At 46.8% G+C, this 22,047-nt stretch overlaps 1 protein-coding gene across 1 annotated transcript in view; it reads left to right on the top strand.

Moving 5' to 3' along the window:
* Nucleotides 1-15,200: 15,200 nt before the first annotated feature.
* EEPD1 (endonuclease/exonuclease/phosphatase family domain containing 1) overlaps nt 15,201-22,047 on the top strand; it is a 65,224-nt gene continuing 58,377 nt past the window's right edge. Inside the window, exon 1 of the mRNA XM_076330860.1 lies at nt 15,201-16,358. Within this exon, the coding sequence (XP_076186975.1) occupies nt 15,505-16,358 (854 nt within the window). The 5' untranslated portion in view covers nt 15,201-15,504. The remainder of the gene's footprint in view (nt 16,359-22,047) is intronic.

Raw genomic sequence — 22,047 nt, forward strand, 5'->3', positions numbered from 1 at the left:
TAGGAGGAGACTTAACATTTTCCCTGCTCTATCATCATGGCCATTTAAAAAATATTATTTATTTATTTTAATCCATCTGCCCCCCAGTTCTCACTGCCTTTTGTAACTGCAGCGTAGACCATCTCTCCCAGAGGACAGTGCCAACAACTGTTGCATGCATTGCTTGGCTTAAAGTGCACCAGTGAAAGTCCCAGCTCCTGTAACTCAGCAGGTCACGTTGCTGAGGTCATGCAGCCTCTTAAAAGCCAGACAAATAGAGACATCTGAAGAGGACTTCTTCCAGCAAAAGAAACACAAGCATGCATGCAGGACCACTAAGCCGGTAAAGCCAATGGGACTATGCACATGCTGCAAGATGAGCAGCTGCTTGAAAGCTTTATTGCATGGAAAGTGATGCCCCATCTAAGACAAGGTCTTCCAACTTACTCAGCTGCACTGCGTGATCTTGAGTGACTTCATGGATAGTGGCACAGGCTGGTGTATGGAGGGCCCCTTTGTGCTGTGAAAAAGAATAACCACTGCCACAGAACTAGACCGAAGTTCTCCTCATTTGGACCATTCCCCTTCGTGCTCTGCAGTATGGTTAGATGTGAGTAGCATACTGCATGAACATAGCTGAGGATGTTGGCATTCACTTGCTTGCTTGCCGACTTAGTCATGGGGTTATAGGGTGCTGACTTCCAGGGGTATATTCCTTTTTTTAATTGCCTCCTCATTACCCACTTGCACTCTGTCATTTATCACACTGCAGGAGACCATTTTCCAGTGACTGTGCTCCATTCTGTTGCATGTCACCTCATCTAAAATTAAACTCCAAAATAAAGTAAATATTATCCTATCTGTTGAGCATTAAGTATTGAATAGGGGGTTTAGCTGAAGAGTTAGATGCTACAATTCACTCTGACATAGTGAAGGATAAAAAGGATAATAGGAAGCCCTCGCATAGCTAAGTATTTTTAGCTAAGAAGCCTTACGGTGTATAGTTTTATCTTGTTAATATATTAATCTGAGTCAGGTGGCCAAGATTTCACAGTTCAGAAATAAAAACATCATGAGCAATGATTCAAATGCAATACATGTCCATGCCAAAAGCTATTATAGTACAGTAATGTTTCATTCTCATGTCCATACAGAAATTCCAATCTATGGATATTGCCTTGGAAAATTGGGGAGCTGGCAGGAGAGAGTATTGAAGGACAAAAATACTTGCTTTGATTCATGCAGGATAAATGCAGCGTCTGGATGATGTTTCTTGAAACAAATGGCTCTCCCCGTTTTCTCTCCTGTCTGGCTTGACTTTACAGGATTGTCTGTGTACAGCATATGTGATGGAGTAGTTCCAGGGACAAGGGGAAAGCCTGGGACAGATCAGGCTCTGTAATTGCAGGCATTTCATTTTATTTTCTAGTTTTTTCAGCTGTAAAAAGAGGTTAACGGCACTTCCAGGTGTAACAAAGATGCTGAGGAAAGATTTCTGTGATGTTCCTGATGCGCTTTGATTAGAAAGACTGGGGGGAGGGCCCCAGCAGATGACTTCCAATCCCACATTGGTAGTTTTTCATTTCTCAGACCCGCTCCTTTTAAAGTGTGGCAGAGCAAGTACCTCTGAGCGTTTTGTTCTGTGACCTAGGATCATCAGACATTTCCAGGGAAATACCTTCACTTGTATTTTCCCAAAGAGTTTCCTCCCTGCATGTCCTACCCTGGAAGTACAGGAGACATATGTAGTAGGTCTTACACTTGCTGTTAGGAGAAAGGAGAGGAGATGAAATGCTTTGTGTGAAGCTATATTAACCCCTCTGGCCATTTTCAGAGATCCATCATCCCTCGCTTCGTGTGCCTCAGCCCCCTGGCCGCTGCCCTGCTCACCACAATCTGCAAGGGATCCTTCTTGGGGCTTTCTGTACAGTGAGAAGACTCATCAAGGCCATACAGTCCTTAGCCCCACTCAGAAAAACATTTATTCTCAAATCTTCCAGGCAGTTTAGTTTCATTATTATCCATTACTGTCAAATAATTTCTGAAGTGAAGAGACCGAAAACCCGAAATCTCTACCAGAGAGACACTGAGGCACCTTTCTACTTGCAAGGCTTGGGGACTCATTACAGAAGCAGTAGGCTGGGCACAGAAGTGAAGAGACAAAGCTCTGAGTGTTTAATGTCTTTATTAAAAATGAATGTATTTTATGAATGTTCTCTTCTATGTGTACTTTCACTTTGCTACGAAATCCCAAGTTCTCGGCAATGTGATCCTGCTGGAGTATCATTCCTCAAGCAACACAAAGGCACAGCTTTTACTGGACCTTCTAGGACTGCACAGCTTATACTTTGTAGGAATTCCCACTGAGATTTGAGGGGATAATAATTTAAAAAAAAAAAAATTCCTCAAGAAGAGCCTTGAAAAATACTCCATCTGGCCTTTATGTAGGAGGTAACCAGGACCAAAGTCTTCTGTAAAACTGCTGCTTGGAGAAATCTCATGAGTAAAAGGATGACAGCATAGGACTTCTTCCGTTAGCAGGAACTGTCCATGTATCCAGCATCTGTATTCTCTCAGCTGGATGCACTGACTATATGTCTAGTCTCTTCTCAGTCTGACACATCACTGGTCTCCCAAAGGTGCAAGCTTCTGAGCTATGTGGCTCGAGAAACAAGGTGCTGAACATGAGCAGCAGCTTTCTAGAGTCACTCCTCGTTCAGGCACAGCATTAGTTGCTACGTCAGCCCCGAGTGCATCTACTCCCTGCAAAAGATTGAAGCTCTTGCTCAGATGAGTGCTAAGGTTAAATGGAGCATGGTTGATAGTCCTGAGACCTCAGAAGAGCATGATCTGTTTTATCCCCATCACGATTTTCATTATCAAACAGCATTCCAGGGAACAAAATTAATTGGAAGTGGTAGTTAAATTTGATTAGCTTCAACTAGTTTAGAAAGCTGGAGACGGGGGGGATTTTAAGGTCGAACACACTAAATTTTTGTTTACGGTATGGCATAAGGCAAGAAAAAAGGAGATAGTTCTTCATTGGGAATCCAAATCAGGCATTTAAACTTGCGTGCATCTCATCTGTCCCTATGCTGAGTTCTGATTTATTATTTTTTTCCCCTCAGTCCTTTCCTGACATTTTTAAGCGTTAAATGTTAATGTAATTAAATGCTAATTTGACTGCAGCCTCTAATAAACACAGCATGTGTTTTTTTCATACTCAGAAAGCTTCACAGGAATGTGTTTACTTCTTTTCCTTCATTTCCTCAAGTTTTGGAACCTCTATTTCCAAAAGTGATGCCAGGAACCCAGTACATGTGTCCCCAGCTCACGATGTGACCGTGAAAGTGAAGAAGAGTGTAGCTATGGAATAAACCATGGGCAGTTAAACCTGAAAACCTGGCCAGAGTGATATATTGTATCATGTGCGTTGATCCCTGGGCTATCCTATTAACGCAATTAGTCATAATCTGATTATTTATTATAGATGCTACCAAATATAATGAGCGCAAGCTAGCAAGGACCGTTTCATCCAGTATTGAGCAGAATCTTAACGTGACTTTAGTATTTGATGTCTTTTTTCTGAGGGATGGCAAATCCTATTTACTGTGGGAGATGGAGATCCATTTGTATTACTTCTCTTCTGGGCTGTGCTCTCAAACGAAGAAAGGGTCCCTTTCCTGAAGCAGAGGTAATTGTCCCTTTCTGTGCCGATGTAGTGTATGGCACAATGACTACGCACACGTCATGGTATCTGTGTTTGGTCCTTAAGAGAAGTAGGTTAAGGGAAAACGTTCCTGTTGTCAATTATGGTAATCTTTACGAAGTAGTTGGCTGAAGTTAAATGCTACTGTAATTGCTAGGACTCCTAAGCGCACACATTCCCTTCGCATAGTACTCATAGCAACAAAGAAACTCTCAAACTTTTTAGTAAGAAAATGTTGTATTGATTCAATTTGCTGTAATTAAAGCCAGCTCTTTGCATTAGAAAATCAAATTCCATTTACAAGATGAATAATTCCCTTGAGTTCTCTTTGCTTCCATTGTTCTGAAGTGATCAAACTTCTCCCTATTTGGCAAAAAAAGCCCGCCTTTTTTTTCTCTCTTAAAATTGACCCCATATATCATGCAGAGTGACAGCAGAATAAAAGCTCTGTGATGCTGCTGGTTGAAGGCTGCCTTGTTTCTCCTTCCCCAGAGAAGGCACCTCTCCTAGGTGAGACTAGGGAGTCTCTTTGCTGGACCATTTCAACAGAGCTTTGACTCAGGACTCATGGATTTATTTGTACAGTATTAACAAACCACTATCTCCATTCCTGCAGAATGAGAAAAAAAAATCTTAATTATTTGAGAGCAGATGGATGAGCATTTTTTGCTTGTTTTTTTGATCCAGTTTAGATCACATATCTTCTTTAACTATCAAAAATAACATACAGCTGTAAGCTACTTTATCAGTTTAAAATGGGATGGTTATCCCCATGGATCTGCCAAGAATGGATGTAAAACTACTAGCCCCATACTACCCATCCTCTATTCCCTTCCTCTCCCTCTCATAGCTGTGCTGTCTGCAGCTCACCAAACCCTCCCCCAGCTCCTATTTACCAAGGCAACAAGTCCAAGACCACCATCTTCTACAAAACTGCAGAATAATTGAGGTTGGAAGGGAGATCATCTAGTCTGACCTCCTGGTCAAATTTGCTCAGGACCACCTACAGCTGAGTTTTAAATATCTCCAAGGACGGTGATTCTTCAGCTTCTCTGGACTCCTGCTCCAGGGCTGCACCAATCTCATGGGGATATCTGGGGGGGGGGGGGGGAAGATTGCTCAGAATTTTCTGCTGAAATTGAATACATTTAAAGAGTTTAATAATATTAAATTAGTTTTATTAGTCTTAATAATAATAACTAGGCCATGGTTAGGAGTGACAGATTTTCTCCTCTTGCATCCAGAAATGAGAGCCCCTCTCTTATCTCAGCAATCCTAGCACTGAGTTTGAATCTTAACATAGCTTTAACGTTTCAGAGGCACGGGGAAGGATCTCTTGGTTGACAGCAAGAACAAAAACCCCACAGCGGTGGGCTGGCAGAGCCTTCTGAGCAGAGCTGTGAAGAGGAGATAAAACTGAGGCAGTTGGGTGCTGAGAGAAACCCTTGTGCCGTCTGACGCTTCCTCGCCCAGCTCAGCCTTTGCTGCTGCTCCTCTGCCTCTGCTAGCTCCAAGTCATAAACGGCTCTAAAGAGCAGGAGCAGATTCCAAGAGGAAGGAAAGTAGGTGGCACAGAAGGTGGGAAGCAAAGAAAATAGCTTCTCCCGGATAATGTGCTCCTGGGTTTGCTCCTGCTTTATCCAAAGATTAAAATACGTGAGCATTAAATATCTGACCCTACAAAGTGACACAGTACAGTGAGGTGAACCCCCTTGCAGCTGGTTCCTTTAATAATATAGATCAGTCAAATATTACAGATTTTTCAAGCCTTTTTGAAGAAAAAAAAAAATCTTAAAATTTTGGGCTGTTTTGTTTTTTTAACACTGAGCTTGGAACAATTGTTTGACATCACAAATGTCTGATACTTTTAGCAAGAGGGCCTTTTCTAATCAAGGAAATTCTGTTGGGATATTCCATTTTTTCTAAGAATTTTTTTTTAAAGCTTAATTCAACATTTTAAATCAAGATTATAGTTGACTTTTTATTGAATGTTCCAGTTCTGGAAAGTGAAACTACTTGATACAATCTTTTTGAACATTTTGATTTAAAAATGTGAGTGTTGGCTTTTATTGTTGTTTGGTTGGGTTTTTTTCTTTTTTTTGGTTGGATTTTTTCTTTTTTTTTTTTTCCTTTTCTTTTTTTCCCCCACTTGATTTAAGGTAACACCAATTCTTGTCTTGCCTTTTGGTTTTCACGCATGGCGCCTAGTCTGATTTCCTGGGAATCCCTAATCCTTCCTGAAATCCAAGGGGAAGAATGCTTCTGATGCTGCCGAGGGACTTGCAAACACCTCAGAGAACTTGCCTCTGTGTATTTACTTCCGCTTATGATCCTGCAGTAAGTTGGTGGAATGTTTCTGCTGGGCAGTGCACCCCACATTACACCTGCCAGAGCCTCTGCCTGGCAAAACCAAATGAAATTCAGAGCTTAACGAAGGAGAAAATACAGTGCCTTCCCTGACTCGAGCGATTTCTTCTCTAACAATGTTTCTTTCATCATTTGTTCTTGTGATACAGAGTCATCGTTGTGCCTTAAACAATTACCAGCTTAAATCCAAAGGGAATCTGCAAATTTGTGTCGCCTTATCTAAAAGCAGCGAGGACAAAAGAATACAGATGGAGCAAAAGTCCTTCTCCATTTCTTTTCAATCTATCGCAAAGATGGCAAGAACCGTCGAGTGTTTGTCTTTGGCAGAATTAGTCCTTTCAGAACCAGATGGTATCAAGATCAATTGATGTCAATGCAATTTAGTGTCCCTGGCAACTGTTAGCATGCATGGCTGCTTACCTCAAACACACCATGTGAAGGCCACGTGCTGATACCCTTCCTCGTGTTGGGCAATCCCCTACTCTCCCGCTAGTCATAATCATGCTAGAGAAAGTTGGATTCAACGGGGGCAGTGCAGATGGCAGATCCTCATGCACAGCATGCAATGGCAGGCTCAGGTCCAAAGACCTCACTGAGCTGGGCCAGAAGCCATTAGAAACCTGCAGACCCCTATTGGTATGATAGATAATATCTATATTGAAATTCTCTAAAATAAATGGAGACCATCCTGGGTTCTCTTTTAACCTGTCTTTCTAAAACCCTACTGCCCTATGCTATTAGGAGTAATGCCTGCGAGCAGTGAAATGCAATGGAAAAAGCTGAAGGGAAAAAAAATACAGTATGAGTGATGCCTTGGTTTGAAAATCAGTCTCCCCATCCCTGTGCAGCATGAAGGCTGTAGTGCACCTAACAGCAACTGTTTGCTTAGTTTGGGTAACTCATACCTGGCAAATCTAATGGTCTGAGAGGAGAACTGGGGGCAGCCTGACAACTTTGCCTAGGACTGCTGGATGTCAGGCAGGTCAAAGGAATCAGCATATCCAAAAGAGGTACCTGACACCCTGAAGCCGAAGGCACGAATGTCACCATGTAGTCAGCCCTATATTAAGTGTGGAGTGAGTTCACATCCAGTTTGGGATGGCAGTATGGTATATGTACTGAAGAAGCAGCGTTTGTCTTCCCAGAGGTGTTTGACTGCCACAGCTTGCATGTGTGTGCGCATGAGAAACAGTCAGATTCAGCAACTGGCACCTTTGGGATGGGACCTTAGTCAGCTTAAGCGAGTCATTCATCCAACCATTTCTCTGAGCTTATTGTTCTCACTGAGTGTCCCGTCTTCCTTCTGTCCTATCTTAGGAGTCATGCTGGTGAGATATCAGCATCCCCTGACGTCACTTGGTAGGTGGCAGGATAGGGACGCCCAGCACCTTGCAGCGTCAGGACACAAGAACGTCTCTTGAGTCACGGGAGGAGCACCCCATGTCCCATAATTGTCTACCCTTGTGTAGGTTAAAGGTAGATGTGCTCCATGACTAACACGGGAAGAATGTGGCTCGTGTACCGGCTGGCAAGGGTATGTGTGTGTGACATGGCTATCTGCAGCGTGAAATGAGAATTAACCAACTGCATGCTTCGGGACACTTGGGAGAAGGGTTAAAACCTGATTTCAGGATACATAGTGAGATTGGTTTTGAAGCAGGAGGTGCTGGGAGCCGTTCCTGAACCACAGCAAAGTCTGAGAATCCATCACAGGAAAACCAGAAGTCCCACAATATTCAGAACAATGTTTGCATAGAAATTACAGCCAACCAATATCTGCTGTGTTGTTTTCATGTTGAGTCACGCTAATGAATACACCAGGTGAGTAGGAATGAATGTCCTGCAGAGCATGGGGAGCTCGTGCTGCTGACATAACACAAAAGCTTGTGTAAGATGGTGACAGCTATTTTTCCTCATGGCTCTTCAAACTTTGGAAAAGCCTATCCAAAGCAGATGGTGCTTGGCTACAACAAGGTTTGGAGCTGTGGACATGACCTCAGCCATAACATCACATACGGTAAAAAGAACACTCTGATATTTTATGTAATTTAAACCCTTATTTAGGAAGCAAACTCCTCATCCCAGGCTACGCAAGCTTTATTCCTGTCCAGCAGTACTTCCTAGTCCCTGTGATCCCAATTAGGCCATTTATCAGAGTATATATCATTTGGCATAAGCAAGGACTAGGATCTAGGCTTAAAACAGGAAGCACTTCAGGGCTGTAGGCTTTATTTGGGGGGAACAGTTTGGTTTTTGCAACTTGTACAACATCTGGCAGTAATTCATCAATGCTTTGGTATGGTGGCTCTAAGCATCATGTTCTTGACAGTAATTGTGTCATTACATAGCTATCTTCCTAATCGTGTTGTTAGGATTCATGAGATCAGTTAAAACAGCCTTTGGTCTCTACCTAATGGGCCACCCTGCTGATTCCTGTTTACGTTGTTGAGCTTTTCCTGCTCCACCTGTGGCTCAGTTATTCCTCAGTTTGAATGGATTCCGTGGATTTCTCCTCCCTAGGTCTCTAACAAAACCCATCTTGTCAGTTTTGGAACATCCCTCTGATCTGTGAAGACTATTTTGAATTTTGATCCCACCCACCAAAGTCCTTGCAGGCCTTCCAGCTTGGTGCCACCCACAAGCTTTGTAAGTACACTCTCTTCCATCCCCTCTGACATTAGTCTGCTGTTTCTGCCCTATCCCTCAAGCCAGTTGCCCTGTCAAAGAAAAGAGTGAGTTTGGTAAAGCCATGCTGGTGGGTTTTTTGAACACTTAATTATCTTCCAGGTACTTAAAATCTTTATTTGTGCGAGGGTCTTTCCAGGGGTCAAAGCTAGGTTTAATGGGTCCTTCATTTTTTGTTTTAAATAGCTCAGTGGTGTTCATCTCCAGGTGCTTAGGGACTTGCTTGTCCTCCAGTGGTCCAGTATTGCTCAGATGCTCTGCTGCCAGTTCCCCCAGATGCTGCTGACCTGAGCTCGCCTGTCTCCTCCAAGCAGCCATCCTACAGGACCTGGTTCTAGAGGAAGACCTCTATCCTGTCCTACTTTCCTACCTCCTTTATGCTCTCCTTTGAACACACCTGACTTTCAGATGGAGAACCACACGAGTCAACTCCATCAACAGTGCAGGTCTGCCTGCTCACGTAAATCAGCAGAGCACCCTTTGGAATCATTCTGGGCACCCTTCCTCTATCTTATGGGAATTGAATCAAACCACAGAAAATGTTGTAATGATTAGGCAGCTAGGTGTCACCTGTTGGGGAGGTTCCTCAGAGAAGTTCAAAGTCTGCTGGGAGTGGCTGAGGTCATGAAACCATTTTAATTGTTGGTGCAGGACTTGAAATGTGAGAGACAGATTTTCTCAAGAGAGTAGTGCAGAGATGCTCATTTACGCAAGATGCTATGTTTTGTGTGAAAAGTCTTAAACAAAACATTTACTCTTTCATAAACCAATGACCTGATCCTCAGCAGAGCTATGGCTTTATCCTGAGGCTCTGTCCTCTGCAGAGCTCCTCTAAGAATTCAGGGCTAAGGGAAAAATTGACTCTACTTTGTAGTTTATTTTCTTCTCAACAAACAGAAGTTTACACTTGAAGAGGCAGAGACAGGAAACAAATGAATCATAGCACAAGTAAACAACACAAAGACCTGACTGACCTCTCCTTACAGGTGAGAAAATTAGGAGAACTAAGAGTCCAGGTTTTGTCTCTCTGAATAATTTCAGGGTCTGAAGCACAACTGTTCATGTGAATGAGAAGCAGAGACTGAGCTCTTAAGTTTTTATACCAAAAAAACCCAAAAGCAAAACCCCCAAATAGCAGAAGTTATAAGTAATATTTAAGTCTGGGCAGCATTGCATTGGCTGCTACAGTAACTGCAGAATCACTTTGAGTTAAAAAGCTGTCTGTATGAGTTAACTAATTAATTTTCATGAAACTCTTTGAAAAGTCAAAAGTAAACATGAAATGGATTTTTTTTTTAACATTTCTTTAAAATTTGTTAACAAGAAAGTTATGTTTTAACTCTTCATGTAGTAGAAGGTAACCTAGTAACTACAAGTAAGGTATAAATGACAAACAATGCAAAATAATAATTTATTCAGTGAAACAACAGAACGATCAGGAGATAGGCCTCAATATTTATCATTATTTCTGGCACTAAACATCAACAAGTTATACTGCTTTTGAAATGCAAATGTTTAGAAAGGACTAATGAAACACACGGCCCGTGAAGTCCATGGTTCAGTATAAATTAGCAAGCTGACTTGCTTGCATTTTAAATCCCTATCTGCCGCCAAGAGGCATCACCTAAAGACATTTGGAGGGTGAGAGGTCTATATGAGAAGCAATGTTTGAGAGGCTGGCTGTCCAACCGTTGATAACCAAAGTGCTGTGTGAAGTGCTGAACACTATACTGAACATCCCTTTCCAGCATGTTGGCTTACCTCCCCTCTCCTCTTGCTTGGCTCTCGAGGTGCCTAAAATCTCATTGCCCGTATCTTTTTCACAAAAATTCACTTGACGCTTGCTTCTGGGTGGAACCACTGAAAGCTTGCCCAGGGTGAGAGCTTAGACACCTAGCTTGCAAGTCACAGATTCTGACTTCCTCCCCTGCCAAAATCACAAAGTAGTGATTTGTGGGTGTTTTTACAGGAGTCTTGCCAGACTGGGCCTCAAAGAAAACAGTTGTGACACAGGTCCACTGTGTCCCACGTCTCTCATCCGGGAAGTTCAGGAGATGCCAGCATTGGAGGCCCAGAGCAGGCGAGCTTCTGTAAGCATGGCCTTGGTGACTCTGCCTGGCATGAAGGAAGGACTAGATTTTTGAATTCCTTTCTGGCCCTGCGACCCAAGGGATATCTGAGCAATTAACAGTGTTGCCTCAGAAGGCAGGGGGTGGGAATCAAATTCCCCTGCTGTCTAAGGAAACTGGAAACCACATCTAAAGCTCTGCTGGAGAACGTCCTCTCTAGCGTGGGTTCCTCTCATTTCCCTCCAGGATGAGCTGTCCCACCATGCACTGACGAGAGAGAACCGTGGGCCAGTGGCTGGGATCTCCTGTGGGAGGGAGAGGTCTGGGTTTCAGACCCAACACCAACCAAAAAGAAGCCCTAATCAAGGTATACGGATGAGTCACTTCTGCTCACCCTTCTGACTGTATTTCTCTGTAGGATGTAACACTCGTAACTTGGCAACCCAGCACTGGTGACATCACTTAATCTTTTTGCAACAAGTTTGGCAGCCATATAAAATGCCTTACAGGAAAAAGAGCTCACACCATAGACATTGGATTCCTAAGAAAACTCATGTGATTGTGTTCACTGCTATTCTGCTCGTCATCCCCTCCCCAGGGATTTTATTAGCGTGTGGGCTAATTTCAAGCAAATTTGACAGAGAGGTTAAATGTCTCAAAAAATACAGAGTTCCTACGAGTGCCACAAAAATTGATGGCTACGTAGAACAGAGACATCCAAATTAGTGACCCCACTGAGAGACTAATGGATACTCGGTGTTACTATTATACATCAGAAAATCAACAGAGGAAAGAGCCATCAGAAATCGGACTTCATAAGTCCCACCACTCATGCAATTGCTAACTCCTACTTGTTATTACTTGTCTTCGTAAAAACACTGTCTGTCTTCTGCCTCGGGCATCTGTTACAAGTGTTACTGAAGATGTCCTCTCAGAAGGAAAAACAATTATTTTAATAGCTCCTTTAAATAAAAATACAAGCACTGCAGTTAATCAGCTGCCTTTTCAAGTCCTTGCCTGTTAAGAGCCCAGTGCGGCAGGTCTGTAAACATAGTCCCTGGGAGGGTGACTGCTTCTCGGCGCCAAGCCCCCAGCTCCCAAAGGCTGTGTAAGCAAGAGTTGGAAAAGGCGCTGCTATCACATGGTGGGCTGGTAGGAATTGCAATTGCAAAGGCAAACTCTGTGGTATTCTGTTGAGCAACGTCTCCTGGCTACACTGGGTTTCCCACATGGCCAGCTACTTGTCCCAGTGCCACTCGGCTGCCCAGGAACCTGTTTCACTAGCTGCTTGGAGGGACACAGTGTGAGCCGGTCAGCCTAGGAGGGCTCTAGACAGTGGCAAAGCAAGCCCGAGATCAACAAATGGCTGCTGGGCAGCGATAAAACCGTTGCTCCCTTGCTGCCCGCTCTGCAACACTATACAGTGATACCTGAAAACACTCTGCATGATGGGCGATGGTTGCTCCTGAGGGCCTTTTGCAGGTGTCCTCCCCTCTCCTCCCACTGCCGAAGCCTGCCTGGCCCTGTGAGGTCCTCCCCACATTTGTACCCTTAAAGCAGCAAAACTCGATTTTGCCTCCGCTGAGAGGTTTTTAAGCCAGCCCTGGCAGGCAGCCACCTGCTCGGTAGGCCCCGAGCTGCGGATCCTGAGGAATAAGCCACCCACGGTGTCTCGGAGCCCTCTAACCTGTTGGGGCTGACGGAGATCCAGGAATCCTGGCTTTGTGGCCACTTGCCACGTTAGGTGCCAAGCAGCCTGGGCAGGCTACCTGCCAGCCAGCGCCTACCAACAGACCATGATCAATCACTTCTTGAATAAATTTAAATACACTGGGCTTGGGATTGGATCGAAGATAAAATCTAGTATCTGCCTGGGTTTCACAAGATTTATCTTCTGTTGCGTGCACTGGCTGTCAATAATTTCGCCATTGTTTTTTCAATCGTTTACCACCTGCACCCCATTTTTAGCTTTCTCATGTTAATGGATTGCCTAACACTGATGTCAAGCCAATCGACTAATCTTTTTTTTTTTTTTTAACCTTTTAAAATATAAACAAAACCTGTACCTTTTCACATCTTTTGGCACTTCCCAAAAATACCAAGACATGTCAAAAGTTGACTCAGAACTCAGTAAGCTCCCTGTAACTGTCATTTTCATAGTGTTAACAAAAAAATAAGGGTAAGGGGCTAATGGAGTGATAACATCCCTCCTCTCCCCTGTACCCCCATTAGCACGGGTCATATTCTGGATTAGGTGATGGGACACCCATCGCATCCCTCTGAGTTGCTCCCTCAGCTGCATCCAGCCTTGCAAGTTATCTTGGTGGTGCTGCAGATTCAAAAAATGTTGAGTGGCTGCTGACAATAGAAAGTGCTGGACGAGAGGCACATCTGTTATTTTCTTTCGGCTTTCCTGCCTTCCCTCTGAAGCACAGAAAACCTAGCGCTGCCTGCAACGTAGATGATGCCTCAGATGGATTTTGGTGTTTTTCAGCTTCAAAACTTATTTAATGAGCCTGGATCAATTTGAAACAACCTGCTGTAGAAAGCAGAAGAGTATGTTCTCCATTGAGATAACAGCTTGTGGAGCTATTACTGTAATAATATTGCCTCGCAAAGAATACTCGTTTCAATGGTTAATTGTTTCCAGCTCTGCACTGGTATCATCCCAGCAGGATTAGGCCCAGCATGACTTCTGCTGCCTTGGCCGCTGTTATCGCAGTGCACAGAGCACTTTCCAGTAGACGTGGAAGCATTTAATCACCTAAGCGAGCGCTTTCTCCACTCCAACAGTCAGCAGAGAGCCAATACCCTAATGCAGCCAGGACCCATTCCCGTAATGATAATTAGCTAACTCTATTGCTCAGGAGAGCAGAAGAGAAATGTGTGATCTGCAGCAGAATAACTAGTGCAGATGTCAAAGCAGCGGTGCCCCTGTACAATGCGAAAGTCCGGTGCAGCCTGCACTCCCTTATGCACATTGCATTCTCCTTCCCCTTCCCCAAGAAGCTGAACAAATTCAACCTTTTATTTTCAGTGAACCCAAATAATTTTCATTAACTTGCCATGAAAAATACGTGTATAAGCTGCTATTACAAGCTGTTTAATTTTCATTAGAGAGCCAACCAAGAGTCTTGATGTTGAAAATATACGTGCACCATGTTCTGTCCAGTTAAAAGAAATGTATGTATACTGTCAGCATCAGGCAGCATCAGGGTGCGTAGCTGGCATCTGCAAGCATATGTTGCTCTTTCTTTCGGTTTTCCTCCCCCTTCCTTTCAATTACACCCACTGATTATATTTTGGATTCATTGACATTGCAGTCACTCCTGTGTGGGCACAGTCAAGCTAGTTTCAAATGAGCTAATTTGGCTACAGATAGCATTGCAGGCAGCGCAGAACGGGACTCGATGCAGTAGAAGCTGGGTAAATAACTTCGGTGGCTTTACCAACACGGACTGTGGTGGGCTGCTGCGGCTCTCGGGGCACGAACGAACTACATTAAAGCCAGCTCAGGCACATGAGTGATACAGAACGACAATTTCAGTGCAGAACGGTGGTACTCTGTCTCAGGGAAAGGCTAGGTACGCAGTAGACCAGGGGCCGTCGGCTGAGGCAGACTTACTATGCAGATCTAGTATGTCCAAAAGCACCATTCTGCAGGGAGTTTGAGTTTGTCGAGCACTCTCACGATTGCTTCAGATGTGAAAAAAAAAAGGGGCAAAAAAAAAAAGCAGACTTTACCCAGATGTATGAAGGCTTAGTGCCTGCAACGGGAGAAAAAAAAGCCAGTGGAGATGACTGATGAGGCTTTCATGAGGTTTGAAAACACACTTATGCCCTGCCAGCTGCAGAGAGGCGAGCCCAAGGAACTTCAGGGATGGGCGCGCTGCAGAGAGCATCTGAGCACCTGAGACCCCGGCGTCCCATTCACCTGGGGGAAGAGAAAATCCTGCCCTTAACGGCAAGGTGACAGCAGTAGGGCCATTTTGGGTCCCCCTGGGCCCTGCGAGCCCGACCCCACCTTTCGGGGGTGAGTGCCCATGCGGGAAAGGAGGAGGTCACCCCTCCTCGTCCTCCCCCGCCCCATGCAGGCGCACGGAGACGGAGCCAGGGCCAGGATCCCACAAGGAGTCCTGCCGGGACGGCCGCGCCCGCCCGCCGCTCCCGCAGCCCCGGCCGGTCCCCGCCGTCGCCGGGCGGGGGCGGGCGCGGCGCGGGTGACGCCCCGGGAGGCGGTGGCGGCGGCGCCCGGCCCCGCCTCGCCCGGCCGAGGGGGCGGGAGCTCCCGCCGAGCTACTACTACCGCCGGCGGGGCGCGGGGCGGCGGCAGGAGCTGCCGTGAGCGCCGGGGGCTGGAGCGGAGCGGCGGGCCGGGGCCGGGCGGGCAGCGTCTGCGGCGGCACCTCCGGCGCCGAGGGAGCGGCGGTGCCCCCCGAAGAGGGCGGGAGGAGGAAGGGCGCGGGGGCCCCTCCGCGGGGGGCGCCGGGGTCCGCCTGATCGAGCGTGTCGTGCCGGGTCTGTCCGCAGGGTGCCCTGCAGCCGCCGCCGTCCGTCCCCTGGCGCGGAGCTGCGGGGCGTCGCCGGCCTCCCGCGGGGGGTCCATGAGTCGCGGGCGGGCAGCCGCGGCAGAGCCCCTCGCCCGCTCCCCCGGCTCCGGCGGCGGCCCGGCGCAGCGGCGGTGGAGGCGGTGAGATGGGGGGCAGCCTGGGCTGCCACCGCTCCATCCCCCGCGACCCGGCGGACCTGTGCCACAGCCGCAAGTTCAGCGCGGCGTGCAACTTCAGCAACATCCTCGTCAACCAGGAGAGGCTCAACATCAACACGGCCACGGAGGAGGAGCTGATGACCCTCCCCGGGGTCACCCGGGTGGTGGCCCAGAACATCGTGGAGTACCGGGAGTACATCGGTGGCTTCAAGAAAGTGGAGGACCTGGCGCTGGTGAGCGGGGTGGGGGCGGCCAAGCTGGAGCAGGTGAAGTTCGAGATCTGCGTGAGCAGCAAGGGCAGCTCGGCGCAGCACTCGCCCAGCTCCCTGCGCAAGGACCTGGCCTCTGAGCACCACCTTTCCGCCACCAGGATCAACATTAACACTGCCACCCCGGCCCAGCTCATGAGCATCCGCGGCATCACTGAGAAGATCGCCAACAGCATCGTGGACTACCGTAAAGAACATGGGCCCTTCAAAAGTATCGAGGACCTGGTGAGGATGGACTGCATCAATTCCTCCTTTCTGGACAAAATCAGGCATCAGATTTTTGCGGAGCGGTCCCGGCCCCCTTCGACGAACACTAATGGTGGCCTCAACTTCACTGCCAAGCCTCACCCTAGCCCTACTTCTCTGAGCCTCCAGAGCGAGGACTTGGACTTTCCTCCTGGGGGTCCAACCCAGATCATATCCACTCGCCCCTCTGTGGAGATGTTCGGGGGGGTGAGAGATGGCAGACCCGTCCTGAGGGTGGCTACTTGGAACCTGCAAAGCTGCTCCATCGAGAAGGCCAACAACCCAGGCGTGCGGGAGGTCGTGTGCATGACACTGCTGGAGAACAGGTAAGAGGCGGCACCTGACCCGTAGGCCCAGCTCCATGCAGGATTATAGGTTAATGCCTTTGGGGTTTGGGCACTCTAGAGTCCTGTTGTGATCCTAGTGGGATTCGCTCCTTTCCAGGATTAGTAAATGTTTCCCACTTCTTGCATGGAACCCTGGTTGAGTCTTAATGGTGGGACAGTAGTGACTGTCCCTTGATAAAGCTGCTATAGTCCTTGAAAGGTGGTGGACCGCCTGAGGAGGTATGCGTGTACACACATCTGTGCGGGGAAGACTGAGCTGTTGCGGTCGGTCACATTGGGCCTGTTAATGGTTGGTCAAGGACTGTTTCTCTGTCAAGAGCCTTTTGAACAAGTCATGGAGGACTGTCTTTCCTGTCAGAAGCTGGGGGGGAACAGCAGGGGAAGGGCTGCTCTGTATGCACCCTGTTTCTTACGGTGTTTCCCAGAGCATCTTACTGCTACTTTGGGAGGCAGGATGCAGTGCTACATCTGCCTCTCTCAGAGCTGCCAAGCTGAGATCTGCCAGTGCCTCTTCTCCAGAAAGTCTTGTTTGGGTGGTGACCTCCTTAACATCAGCATTAGGGCTGTAGTCCGCTCTCCCTCTGATCGGCTCCTCAAATCAAAAAGGCTTGAGAGCACAGTCAGGATGGTTTGGGCTGTGTAACAAGCGTGGAATGCCACGGCTCGTCCTGCAAGGGTGACACAGCTTGTTAATGAGTGGTCATGGGGCATCTGCTGAGCTGGAGGGACCGCTCATCCTTGGGGGTGTGAGACGTGGGGCAGCTGCCTGGGGAGGCTGTGCTGTCCTGTGCCAGGTGGGCCCTTGATTCCACTGAGCTAGTGGGCATGAAGCAAGGTCTGTTTGTGGTGTGGTCAAGTGGGATGGTGCTTCTGGTGTTAATGGCTGAGAAGCTGAGAGGTGTGTGGGGTTTTTTTGTTTTTTTTTTTTTTTTGAGTAAGGTAATCAGGCAACGGTGCTGGGGATGTCTCTCTTGCTAAACTTTCTGCTTGATACAGAAATGTAAGAATGCAATAAGGATTTTGAAATAACTCTCACCCTTTCCTCTCCACATGTGAAATCTGTCCCAGCTGGTCTGGCATTTGGTTTACGGCATTGGGAAACTAGCTTTTCTCTCTGGCTTCTATTCAGACTTCCAGCTGGAAATGAATAGGGGCAGGGGACTCTTGGACTTCTGCAAAAGGGATATTGTGGGGAGGAGAAGTGCTGATGAATCGTTTTCTCTGGCAGTGCCGAGCTCTGTCCTTTTCCAGTAATATGCTGAACAATGGCTCTTGTTGGTGTGGTTGCGGAGGTCAGGCATGCGAGAAGGACAGTGACAGTGATGTGGCATCCTGCGCTGTGGTACAGTATTTGTGGTTGGGGATACTTCTGCTGTGCACTGCTTGGGAGCCTGATGCTCCCGCGTAGGAAACATCTGTCATCTCACAGCCATCACTGTTTGATAGCCAAAATGGAGATGATAGCCCAGCGGGGGTATTCAGATGTTATGCTGATGGCTTCAGCCTAACATCTTTCAGTATTCCTTGACTGCTCCGCTAGTTCGGGTATCCCGTGCTTCCTCCTTTGCCACTGCTCTCATTCTTTCATGAGCAGTTGGTTGTCTGGAGTGGACCTTAGGATGAAGTCTGGTGGGGTTGGGCATAAGGAAGGAGGCAGAGACAGACAGACAGACCTGCTGAGGAAAGAAACACCTCTGATTATCACTAGTCTCAGGATTATTCTAATAATCCAGTTTTGGAAGAAAACTGACTTTGGTAATTTATTTTTATTTATTTGCACATATATGTATATCTAATTTTTTTTTTTAAAAGACCTCATCCACTAAAGTGTTAACTGTCTGTTACTTCTGCATCTTCAGCATTTTGGGGAAAAAAAAAAAAAGCCCTTAAAACAGTCCACTTACTTACTAAAAAAGCTAGGCAGAGAAAGTGACTTACAAAATAAGCCTTCATTAGCCCCAGCTGGCCACTGTGCATGCAGAGCGTGGCCCTACCAGTTTGTTTTGGTTTTGCTCTTAAACTGCATGGTACTTTGTTTCCATCCAGCTTAGCAAACAGGTACTCGGTTGTACTGGGCGGTGTGAAAGGTCTCTCTGATAGTCTGAAGTTTAAAAGGAGCCTGATCTCAGTACTTCGTTTTATTCTGTTTTATTGCACGTATGTGTGCCATCAATCACACAGGGAGAGTACGGTGCCATTGTTTTCTGTACTTGATCCTATCTGTGATAACATGAGAAGTTGGAAAGAAATGAGAGTAGTGTGCATCCACAGACAAGCCTGCAAAACTTTCCTGGGAAAATAAATGTGGGAACAGAAAAAAATCAACGCGATGCAGGAAAAAAGCGTATGTTGGGAAAAGTCGTACTCAGCACCTCAGGGAGGAATTTCCTCTTGCTTGTGCTAGCATTGCTGAGGTCAGTGGAGCTTTGCAGCTGTAAAACGGCCTCAGCTGAGGCCAGAAACTGCCTTCTTTCTGTGTGTGAAATCCATGGTCTCCCTCCCAGCTCCAGTCGTGTACCCTGGGAACTGATAAAATGCCTTGCAAACTAATCTTTGCCCAGGTAAATCAACTTCAGTTGATAATCAGCTGGAGAAATTAATCTCTTGCTTCTGCAAGCAAGAATACACCGCTGCACGGAAATCTATGGGGTGTGTTTTCAAGGTGCTCTGTGTGCTCAGCGGATGTCCCACAGGTGTTGCTGAAGTCTCTAGCTATGACCCAAGCTGTTGCCTGGTGGATCTGAAGGCTAGTTAGTCTGACAGTAGGCAGATGCTCTCATGAGCTACACTGATGGGCACCTGCTTGCTGATGTACTTTGTGCACAGCCGCCCTCACGTACGTAAGCGTGCTCCTGCATGCTGGTCCCTCGTAGTCCAGGGTGGTCTCAGGTAGTCTGGGGTGGTCTCAGGAGCCGGAGCTGCCTTGTTGCAGTACTCCTGTTGGAGGACCTGCCTCCCCTAGCTTTTCAAGTCCAGGAATAAAGCACAGCAAGTCAAGAAGACTGTATTAAAACTGTGCAAAGAGCAGTAAAGAATCTTAATTTGAGATCTCAGGGACTTTCATGCCAGTTGAAAGGCTGGTTTGGGGTTTGCTTGTTGTTTTTGTTTTTTTTTTTTTCTTTTTCATGACCTGTTCACAGCAAGTAGCTTTGAGACCCCTTGGGCTTGTTCTTTCAGGCATTAACAATGGGGAAAATTACTGCTCATTTCCAGGTGAGGCTAGAAGATGAAGGTCCTCCTGTCTTCCAGCTCTGCATAGCCTTTGCACTGAGGGAACAGTTGTGCAGGAAGGAAAGAGGGCCGTGCCTTCATTCAAAACAAACAAAAAGCAAGAAAATGTCATCATGTAATCTGCTGAAGGGGGGAGGGAGAAAACCAACCCCAAACCTTCACACTCGTGCCCAGAAGTCCTAAATTTCTGAAGAGCAGCAAAGGGAATGTATACCAAATCAGTAAGCATGACTACCACTGCTAAGCTATTTTGAAATTCATCGCTGCAGTACAAAAATAATGAAATACAGCAAGGTCCTCACCCTCTTTCTCGTATTACAAGGATCTATGTTTATCACAGTGTTTGGAGTGGAGGAACGAGGTGTTTTCATTCAGAGGACTAGAGGGTAATTTTAGAAGAGATTAACATGATGAACGTGGAGGCGAGCGTGACATGTAATTGGATTAAAGTATCAAATGTGGGGTGAATTTGCCCAAACCTGCAATGTTTCTTGCAGGCGTGGTTCAGCAAATCTTGGATTTGTTGACAGGGGGTCAGAGCTGGCCTGGCTCTGGGGATGCAGGTCATCCCCTCCAGCTGATCTCCATGTCCTCCCCATTCTCGGGGGGATGAAGAAACCAACTTTTGAGCTTCTTCTCACCAAAAAAAAGAAAAAGGTAGGGTTAGGGTAGCATGATCAAAAGGGCAAGCAAGTTCAGGTCAAAGGCAGCAAGTGTTTTCATGGGGAGGATAAGTAGCCGCAGCGGAGATGTTTCCTCTGGCCAAGGTCGGTGGAGGTACCCCAGAGCTGTCCCGTACCCTAGGTCCGTAGGGAGGGGCACTCTTTCCACTCCTCATCCATACCTGCCTCAGGCCTGTCCCTCCGAGCTCGTGACTCCCATGACACCTCATGACCGCTCTCTCCAGCTGTTACGTGCCGGGGCACCTGCTGGGTGACTGCATCAAGAAGCATGATGCAGGCACGTGCAACACCAACTGACACACACAGCATGCTAAAGGTGCATCCTCTAGTTTAATTGCTTGTTTGAAAGTTTGCTACTAGCTGAGGGCAGTGATCAGTTGTGCACCTTTCCCAGCACGGTTTGCAGCAGAGGTTTTCCAATTGGTTTTCGTTATGCTTTGTAATACTGAGCGGTAACTTTGTGAAGACGTCTTAATTTTTTTTTTTCCTTGTAAGCACACTTTGCAGTTGAGTAAATGAAAATTGATAGAGCGTCCAAAAGCCAGAACTTGCACTCTCTCTCAAAAAAAAATTAAATTAAAAAAAAAAAGGGAGTGGGGAAAGAGGCGGTGTGTGGCAGGATGATGGTGGGGTTCCAAGGTTGAAGCTCAGGTCCACGGAGCCCAGCTCTGTTTCCTTCCAGATGTCGAGCAGTTCAGGCTGCTCTTTCCCTCTGTCGCTTGCTTTGGTCAGCTTCTTGGTGTGGTTACATCTTCTAGATGCAAAAAGTATAAGTAATAAAGCCTTAACACCTGTTGCAAAACTCACAGAACCATAGAAGAGCCCAGGTTGGAAGGGACCTCAAAAGATCATCTGGTCCAACCTTCCATGGGAAAGGGAGCCTAGATCAAACTATCTAGCACCCTGCCCAGTCACACCTTGAAAACCTCCAGCGATGGGGGCTCTTCTGCATCCCTGGGGAGGTTGTTCCAGTGATTGACTGTTCTCACTGTAAAAAATTTCTTTCTTAAATGTCTGTAGAGTAACAAATACAAGTACTAATGTAAGGTTTGTACTTAGCACTGATGAATTTTTTTTCTCTTCTTGGCTTAGTTTCTTGGACAGCAAGCCTCCGTGCTTACCCTTCAGGAACATGTCAGCCCCTCTTCCTCCCCCAGCTTTTTAACCGGTTAGCTGTTTTCACTTTGGTTAGATAGAAGCGTAGAGGTCTTTCAAAGGTAAGAAGTTAACCTCAATTTCCATGGCTCAGAGACCCAAATTGGTGTTCCCACTGGGGGAAGGGTAGGTAAACCTCAGCCCAAAATTGCCTCCTGGGAGGCAGCAGATGGACAGGCAGACTCCGGGTAACCCTCGCTGTGCCACCATACTCGGAAGCTCTTCTTCCTAGTCCTACATTCCCCAGGTAGGTGTCCCAGGGGAGCGGTCACCCTAAGCACATCCTCTCATCACCTAAAAAAAAAAAGGCAAGCCCCTGAACCACCCTCCAGAGAAGCCTCTCTCTATTAAGACATAAGGAAAAAGCCATCTCGTTCAGGTCCCCGCACTAGGTGCTGGAGGCGGGAGAACCACTTTCCCATCGCTCCCCTACATTAAATGATAGGGTGGGGGTTTTATTTTCCTCTCCAATCTCTTAGTCTGGACTGAGAGGTGGGGTCATTACAAGGGGCAATTATTTACTACTGGGGCTTGACGCTTTGTTTGGGAAGGGGTGCGGTGTGGTACCTTGTCTGCTGGCTTGTAGCTGTGTTTCCCAG

The sequence above is a fragment of the Aptenodytes patagonicus genome, chromosome 2 (genome assembly GCF_965638725.1).
Source record: "Aptenodytes patagonicus chromosome 2, bAptPat1.pri.cur, whole genome shotgun sequence".
NCBI lineage: Eukaryota > Metazoa > Chordata > Aves > Sphenisciformes > Spheniscidae > Aptenodytes > Aptenodytes patagonicus.